Below are 9004 nucleotides of genomic sequence, written 5' to 3'. Positions count from 1 at the left end.
GTTTCCCCCCCCCCCCCCTTCATTTGTGTCACTAAAGAGTTAAACGCGGCCGGGCTCCAAATCCTCCCCTCGAAGCCCGCTCCACTCCCCCTCCCCTTTATGCCTCCCCCCTCCTCTCTGTGCGCGTCGCTAGGAGGTCATCAAGCGCTCTGCCCAGTCCGCGTTCGCAAGCCCCTCTGTTTCCCGCCCATCTGGCCCGTGGCTGCTTACGAAGAGGTGTGCGCACACCGAGGGGCGTGTTCCAGTACAAGGAGACGCTGAGCGCCCCTGGGTTAGACCTCAGAGCGGAGCCGGCCATGGAGCACGGCAGGGGAAAGTTTGGCACCCCGCAAGGGGATGTCGGACAGGAGTGGGCGGGGCGCCCGAGAGCTCGTTAGCCCTCTAAGCTCAAGGGCTCCGACTGCCTGGACCTGAAGCGGTGTGCAGCCATGGACCGCGAAGCTGCTGCGGCCCAGGGCACTGCCCCGCCTCAGGATGGAGATCAGCTCTTGGAGTCTCCAGAGCCTCCGCCGCCTTGGCCGCCGCCACCACCCGCTCCGCCGCCGCCGGCTCCACCGCCGCCGGCTCCACCGCCTCCGGCTCCTCCACCACTTCCCGACCCCTCACAGGAACCGGCACCAGAGTCCTGTCCAGAGCCTGCTCCAGGTCCCTGTCCGGAGGCGACCCCAGAACCAGCTACAGAACTAGACACTGAACCGACCCTAGAACCAGCCCCAGAGCCGGCCCCAGAGCCAGTCCCAGAACTGGCCACTGAGCTGACCCCAGAACCTGTCCCAGAGCCGGCCCCAGAGCCTGCCCCAAAGTCGTCCCCAGAGCCAACTCCAGAACCAGTCACAGAGCCGACCCTAGAGCTGGCCCCAGAACCTGCCCCAGAGTTCTGCCCTGAGCCGGCTCCAGAGTCCGGTCCGAAACCGAGTCCAGCACCATGTCTACTGCAGTGTCCAGTGGTCCCTCGAGAGAGGGATCTAAAGACTTCACCATTGCCGTCACCCCGAACACCAGTGACGTGGTCCAGAATAAAGGTAAGAAAAAGACCCCCGAGGTGGAGGAAAGAAGCAAGGCGAAGTCAGGTGGTTATTGAGCTTAGGGGACTCCTGGTATCCCTTGCATCCCATTTGACTGCCATCCACTGACCAAGATGTTCAGAAAGATGCAGGAATAGGGGAGCCAGGAGGAGTGGGAAGCGATTAGGAGGCGGGAAGCAACATGTGGGAAGCAAGAGTGGGCTTTGGGGGGCTAGGAATGGAGGTGACAGAAGGGGTGGGAGTCGGAGCAGTTTTCCCCATGTGGAGAAGAGACAGTGCGATGAGCGCCTGTCTGGGAAAAGAGGGGGAAGATGCCTTCAGGAAGCGCAAGGGACCTGTTTGGGGCTGGTCCCGGGTACACAGAGGATGGGATTGAATGGGGACGGTGGGACACACTTCTTAGTCGTGGTCACTGCCGCAGAGGCCCAGGCTGCGGAGCTGCCGCCTACTTGGCCCCCTCCCTGCCATGAGGAGGGGGCGCCCAGGCTGGGTCGCAACTGGCGACGGTCCAGGGAGGGGCTTGGCGCCTCTGCGGGCTGCCGGGTACTGGTACTCTTGGTGGGGGATGAGGGGATGGGCGGCGCCCACGCCCACGCGCACTGCAGGGGAAGGGCAGGGTTCGCTAGGAGGAAGGGGAGAGCATGCGTGTGTCGAAGCCACCATTCCATCTGTCTGCAGGATTTCCCAGCAGGTAGTCGCAAACAGTGATACAGTGATGTGCCGCGTCACAAGCCCGCAACTGGCATCCCACACCAGGGCCAGTTGGAATGGTACACGAGTCCTGGTTTAGACACAAGAAAATAAGAGTTGGGATTTGAGAGTGTATGAATGGGAACCCTCATCTCTACCAGTCTACAGAGATACCTTCTAAACCATTGCACTTAGCCAGTGAAAAATGCGTCGAGGGTCCTCGGGCACCAACCCAAACGGGAGGAGGGAGGGAGGTTTTTGGTATTTATCCTGGATCTCTGAAACCTCATCAGCCTGCTTTTCAGTGAGAGTCTTTTTTGCTTTCGCTGTGCTCCCCCTACTCTTTCTTTCCTCCAAACTTCGTTCCACAAACAGTGAAAATCACGATAATGCTTACGTACACTTCAATATAGCTTACCCTGGGAAAACACAGAGAAACGAGCAAATGAACAACACACCAACAATGCCAGTCCATCCTGCTGTTTGGCAGGGCAAAGGGACAAGGCTCCAGAACCCTTCCGCTGAGGACCACACACTTGTAGAATGTAGAATGCGGGGGTGGAGGCGGGAACAGAGATTGGCACCACGAAATGGAAGCGCTGGTTGCTTCCTGAGTTATTAGTAGGAAAGCTTGAGTTTGCAAAATATCTGCAGTGATAAACGACTGAAAAATAGGAAGTCTAAAGGGAAAAGTTTCACTGAAGACAAAAAGTGCAGAGGTTTAAAAAATAAATGAATAAAATAGGCTGGTAGGGGACTCAGACTTTTTTTTTCTTTAATTCAATACTCCCACTCTCACAAGGGGGTGGATCCTTCCCCTTCCTGCAGATACCTTCCCTTTCCCTGCTGAGATCTCAATAAAGGGAAGGGTGGGGCAGCTCCACATGGTGGGTCACACTAACCCTGAGGCTTGCTCTGGTCTTTTTGGAAGATTTTACATTTAGCTGGTGGGAGGGAGACCAGCAGGAATCACCTGATCAGTGGCCATCTTAAGTCAAGTTTGGGGAACCTGGCTGGGAAACTGACACCTAGTGACTTAATTACCAAGATGGCCAGCTAATACTCTTTGGCCTCTGGAAGGCTGATTAGAGGCCCAGAGTCTCCCCATCCTCCAATTCCCCCCACCCTCAATCCTGAATAAAAATCTTCCTGTCAAGCTGGTAGGAGATGTTCTGAAAACTCCTGTTGCCAGACTGACTTGGAGGATCAAGGCAAGGGTTATCAGGTTAGCTTTCTGTATATAATGTCCATTCAGACATGCTGGACTGCTGTCCCACAGACACTTGACAGCACTGCAAGGAGTCCAGGGTCCCAGGGTTTTGATTTTGCCTGACCATCCATCAAGAAAGCCATGAAGATTAACTAATCAATGGCTCTGGAGGATTTTGAAGGATGCAAAAGATCTAGTTAAATATGCTCAGATTGCTAGGAGCAGAACCCTTTCCCAATACCCTCCATGTTGCTCTGTAATTGCTCTCTGAGCAGTTGAGAATATCTGATCTTCAGTGATAGGACCATTCTCTGCGGCATCCTCTTCAATCAAGTAGCAACTGCAACCAGCTGACTTGAATCTTAACATTCAAGGTAAACAGGTTGCCATCTTAGTTGGAGTGGCATTGTTCTCAAACACTGCCTCCTTGAGGAAAATATGGGGGAAAACAACCACACACACACACACAATATCAAGGAACAAAACAAAATTCCATACAATAAAATCCACTTAATTATCATGAAACTAGTATAATAATTCAAAGGATGAAATTAACAAAGCCAAGTGCTTGAATACAAATGCAAACTTCTTCCAGTTAATTTCATCGACTGGTACTGCAGTAAAAATACAACATCTTCCAGCCTGTCGTCTGTTTTCTTTGGGGATTTTGGGACTTGCTGTTTGGAATTCTGTACCAAGAGTATGGGTAGTGACTAAGAAAGGGGGGCTCATGTTTTCTTTCCAAATAGCTATCAAGGTTATGCAGTCTGTGAACCAAACCTGCCTATTCCTTCCTTTCTAAAATGTTTTGATTCCCAGGAAATGAGCCATGGTCTCCCTCCTGTTGGCTGCAACTGTAAGTAAGGATGTGTGAATTGGTTCTTTAACAATGCTATACTCTCTTGGGGGCTTGGGGGGCTTATATGAAGTGGATCACATTTTTCTCCCCTCAGCTGTGCTTGAGGAAAGACAGTTTATATTTTTATTCACTGGATTTTGACCAGCTATGAAATTATAATCATACTATACCAGCAATCATACTATACCAGCAATCAATGAAAATCTTTTATTTGAATAGGGAGGGGTCTGTATATCCCTTCTAATGACTACAAAGTACTACTCCAAAATCAGAACAGAACATTTTTTTGCCCACAAAACTGGTGTTTTGGACACATGTTTTCTTGTAAAACAGCAAGCATTTATTTATATCATGTCTGGCAATTCCTACCCAAATATTTTATTATCTTACCTATTTGTGAGCTTTCCAGAAGTAAGTACTGTCTTTCTCAGACCTGGTACATGCAGCCTACCAGGTTTTTGCTCAATAATTAGTTGCTGAAACTTGAAACCTATTAATTCCATTTCCAGCGACGTAGATGCTGCTGCTGTGAATGAATAAAAATTCATTCTCATTGGATTCAGAGTGAGAAGTAAATGCTTATTTAAATAGCCTGGAATATATAGCTCTTAAGGAAATACAGTCAATCTTTCCATTTTCATAATGGATATTGGAACCATAATTAAGAATAAAATTATTATAACACCTTTTTAAAAATGGCTTGTAAAGTGTCCTTATCCCATGCAGTCCCAGCAGTAGCAGACTAATGGTGATGTTGTTGGTTTCAGGAGTAATAAATTTTTTCCTAAGTGCACAGAATATCTGCAGTGACTGTGAACAGTTTTTGGAATACACATTTTGATGTTTAACCTGTTGAAGTTCAGGACAAAATTATTTTCTTTTTTTCTTAGGTTCATTCCCCCTTCTTTGCCAGCCTTTGATGAAACCATCTGACTTATTTAGTATATTCTGAGAGCTCCTGAGCATTTGCTGCAGGATGTTTGAGAAAAGATAATGAGGCATTTGGTCAGTGGTCTTTCCTTTCCAAGAGCACTCTTCTTAAGTGTTTATAAAAATCTATGATTTGGATTTCTGCAGATGGGTAGCCCAAAAGGAAAGGTTGAGCCTTTATCCAAAGTGCTTCCCAGGAAAGGGTAAAAATCCATAGAAGTCAGGAAACCATTCAGAGACATTGTAATAAGGATTATTTAATCTATTCTGCTAGTATGGCACTTTACAGTTTACAGAATGATTTCATCTGCATTATTAACCCTTTTATTCCCCTGAGGAAGGCAGCACGATAGCATAGGGCAAAGAAAACAGTTGACAGAAAATACTGTACAATGGTTAATTTATGTATTGTGGATATTTCTGGAATATTCAATACAAGGCTTTCTGTGACACATAAGATCCTCATTTGTCTAAGGAAAGTCTTTTTAGCTGACATTTCATTAGCTCTGATTTTTTTCCCAAAGCAGTGATTGCTGCTCCACTTCCCAGGCTCCCAGAGGGGGCCAGCATAGAACAGGAGCCTCACAAGGAAAGAGAAGAAGCACAAGCCCTTGAACCTATTACCCACAAAAAAAAGACCTTTTTTTGGAAAATGAAATAAATAGAAATCCTCCTGAATGATAGGATATTCAGCCTTTCCAATGCCTGCTGACTGTAATTCCCTCCGTGGAAAAAAAAAATTAAGTATTTAAAAAAGAAAGAATGCAGTCATTCTTAGACGGAGATGCTACACCCTCATCAAAGCAAATAAACCTTATTCTCAAAATAGAAAAAAAAAATTATGAATTTTTTATAAGGAAAAGAAAGGGACAGTCACTGCAGATAATAAAAGTTATCTCTCCTCCAAAAATTTTTAAAAGAAAGGTAAGAAAGGAAGGAAAGAATTCTAAAGGAACATCTTCCCCTCACCCCCTCCAAAGCTCATGAAGTTTCTATTCCCCTAAATAAAAATTATGAAAAGAGAAATAAACATCTTAAATTAAACAGCATTTCTAATTTTCAAAAAATTCATGAAATTTTCAACTTTATTTGCACTACATGTCCCATGCCTAATCCCTGGTGAAAATTATAGGGACAAAAATAATTCTTCTAACAGGGAGGCCCACAACCTCATCAAAGTTCCCTAATATTATTTCTTTCAATTCAATGAGATGTCAAAAATAAGCAAATCCTGGGTCAGGGATATAGCTCAGTTGGTAGAGTGCTTGCCTCACATGCACAAGGCCCCGGGTTCAATCTCCATCACCACAATAATAAATAAATAATCATTATAAAATAAGCAAATTCTTAGAGATGGGAAGGGGATGAATGGTTGCCAAGGACTGGGACAAAATGGAAGGGGAAGAGTGGGTGATGGCTGAGGGGTGCAGGTCTTCCTTTGGGATACTAAAATGTTCTAGAATTAGATAACACTGATGTTTGCACAACCTTGTTAATACACTAAAACCCACAGAATTGTACACATTTAAATGGTTAATTTTATGGCATGTGAACTGCATAAAATAAAAGATAACTAAATGAGTCTATCCCCTAACCTCAAGATAATGATCTATTATATTCCCACAAACAACCAAAGAAATTGAAAAAAGAATATAAAAAAGGAAATAAAAGAAAGAGATCCTCATAAGGACAGTACCTCCAAACTCACCAAAGAAAATAACTATTATTCACAACTACCCTAATTTTTTAAAAATATGGCAGAATGCAATTCAATTCAATTACACATATACAGCACAATTTTTCAAGTCTCTGTTTGTACACAAAGTAGATTGACACCATTTGTGTCTTCATTCATGTACTTACATCTTTCTTACCTCTATGTCCCCTCCCTTGCCCTCCCTCCCCTATGCCCTATCTAAAATCACCCTAATTTTTAATATTTTGAAGAAAACAATCAAAAAAGGAGATTGTTTTAAGGGTAGATACTCTTAAAATTATCAGTCAATGAAATGTACTTATTGTGCCCCATACTTGCATTTTAATTAAAAATAAAAATATTAAAAGACAGGGTTCCTGATCTTGCCAAATGTTCTGAATTCTTAATTCCAAGAAAGGGAATAAAGAAACAAAAGAAAGGGCTGGGGTTGTGTCTCAGTGGGTCTAGCACATGTGAGGCCCTGGGTTTGATCCTCAGCACCACATAAAAATAAGTAAATAAATAAATAAAGGTATTGTGTCCAACTACAACTTAAAAAAATTAAACATTTAAAAAGAAAAGAAATACAACCCTCAGATGACCAAAGCACATGAGCCTTATTCTCAATGTATGCTTTTTTATGATATAAAAGAAAATTAATAATGAAAGGTGTGTGTGTTGGTGGATGGAATAATATTAATAAAATGTTCCAGCCTCACAAACATCCATGAGCACAATTTAAATAAATGTGAATTTTTAAAGAAGAACAAATAAAGGAAATCCTCTAATTAGAGTTGACCCAAATTCACACAAACTCAAAAGCTTTATTTTTAATTTTTTTTATTGTAGATGGACACAATATCTTCGTTTTTTTTTTAAAGTGGTACTGAGGATCAAACCCACTGCCTCGTGCATGTGAGGCAAGCTCTCAATCACTGAGCTACAATCCCAGTCCCAAAAGCTTTATTTTTAATACAGAAACTGTTTTGTTTTTGTTTTTTAATTGGAAGAGAAATAGAAAATGTAGGGGAGAAACAGAAACAAAAAACAAAAACATCCACTTAAAGAAAAGAATCCCCATCCTCAACAAAACTGCCTTCCTTTTTTTCCCCTCAAAATAAGTAAATACATTCAGAACTAGAGGGGGGAAAAGGAAGAATGTGAGGGATTTTTGGGGGGAAGGATACTGGGGATTGAACTCAGGGGCACTCGAGCCCCATCCCCAGCCCTGTTTTGTATTTTATTTAGAGACAGGGTCTCACTGAGTTGCTTAGTGCCTCACTTTTGCTGAGGCTGACTTTGAACTCATGATCCTCCTGCCTCAGACTCCTGAGCTGCTGGGGTTACAGCCTTGCACCACGACACAGGCTGAAGAGGGTTTTTAAACTCCCCCTTTTAAGGGAAAGTCACCAAAGTCCTGGAATATTTTTCTTAAAGCAAAAAAGAGAGTGAGTGAGAGAAGGAGCTAGGGGAAGAAGGGAAGGAGGAAGAGGAGGGTGGGAGAGAGACAAGGTGGAAGGAGAGAGGGAGAGAACAGAAAAAAAGGAGATGGGGAGAGAAGGAAAGAGGTTGAGAGAGAGGGAAGGTGAAACAGGGAAAGACAGAGAAGGAGAGAGTGACACATGCTGGGGGAGGGGGAGAAGAGGGGAGGGAATAGTGAAGGAGATGGGGAAGAAAGGAGAGAAAGACACAAGGAAGACAATAAAGAGGGTTGGGGGTGTGGCTTCAGTGATACAGCTCACACGTGGGAGGCCCTGGCTTCCATCCCCAGAACTGCAAAAGTAAATAAATAAAGAGCTACTTCATTAAAGGTTTAAAGGAAGGAATTCTCAGGAAAGATGTGTCCACACCATCTTGAAGACAATGCATGTTATTTCTGATAATCAACCCATCCCACCCTACAATAAGGAGGAAACACCATAGAGTCTCCCTCTATAGTTTCCTCAAGGGTGGGGGCAGGAATTTATCCAACCCAAGGTATCCTTTTTATCTTCCAATCTTCACTGTTTATTTTATTTTATTTTTTTAGTTGTTGATGGACCTTTATTTTTTTATTTATTTATATGCAGTGCTGAGAATCGAACCCAGTGCCTCACACATGCCAGGCAAGTGCACTACCGCTGAGCCACAATCCCAGCCCTCACTGCTTATTTTTTAAAGGAAAGAAAAAAAATATTTTGAAGGAGAGATGTCCCCAATCTAATATCTTCCAAATAAATTATTTATTTAAAGAAAAAGAAAAATCCTCCTAGGGAAGGTTCCTCAACTTCATTAAAACTGGTGGCCCTTGTAGTACCTCTTCACAAACCTATTTTTAATGGAAATCCTCCAAACCTAAAAATAGGTGTTCACTCAACCCCATCTAAAGCAAAGATTCTTTCCTCCCAGACTTTTTTTTTTTTAAGAAAAATCCTTCTATCCCAACAGGGGATACCTTCAACTTCACCAAAATCAATGGTCTTATTTCTGTCTACACCCAATAAGAAAAAAGCATTTTTAAATAATTGGGACCCTCTTACCCCAAGGCAAGTTGGCTGTAAGCTACCAGCACCATTGAACTTTCTTGCCCTAAGAAGGTTTTTCAAAACAAAGAG

The 9004-nt window shown here is 43.8% G+C and overlaps 1 protein-coding gene across 1 annotated transcript in view; it reads left to right on the top strand.

The window, feature by feature from the left end:
• Positions 1 to 428: 428 nt before the first annotated feature.
• Dgkk (diacylglycerol kinase kappa) overlaps positions 429 to 9004 on the top strand; it is a 132505-nt gene continuing 123929 nt past the window's right edge. The window contains exon 1 of the mRNA XM_046442445.2: positions 429 to 1022. Coding sequence (XP_046298401.1) covers positions 429 to 1022 — 594 coding nt within the window. The remainder of the gene's footprint in view (positions 1023 to 9004) is intronic.

The sequence above is a fragment of the Marmota monax genome, unplaced genomic scaffold, assembly GCF_021218885.2.
Source record: "Marmota monax isolate L192 unplaced genomic scaffold, Marmota_monax_Labrador192_F-V1.1 WCK01_AAM20220418_F8-fsc00170, whole genome shotgun sequence".
NCBI classification, from domain to species: domain Eukaryota; kingdom Metazoa; phylum Chordata; class Mammalia; order Rodentia; family Sciuridae; genus Marmota; species Marmota monax.
The sequence above is the reverse complement of the archived record's forward strand: the minus strand, read 5'-3'. Positions and strand labels throughout refer to the sequence as shown.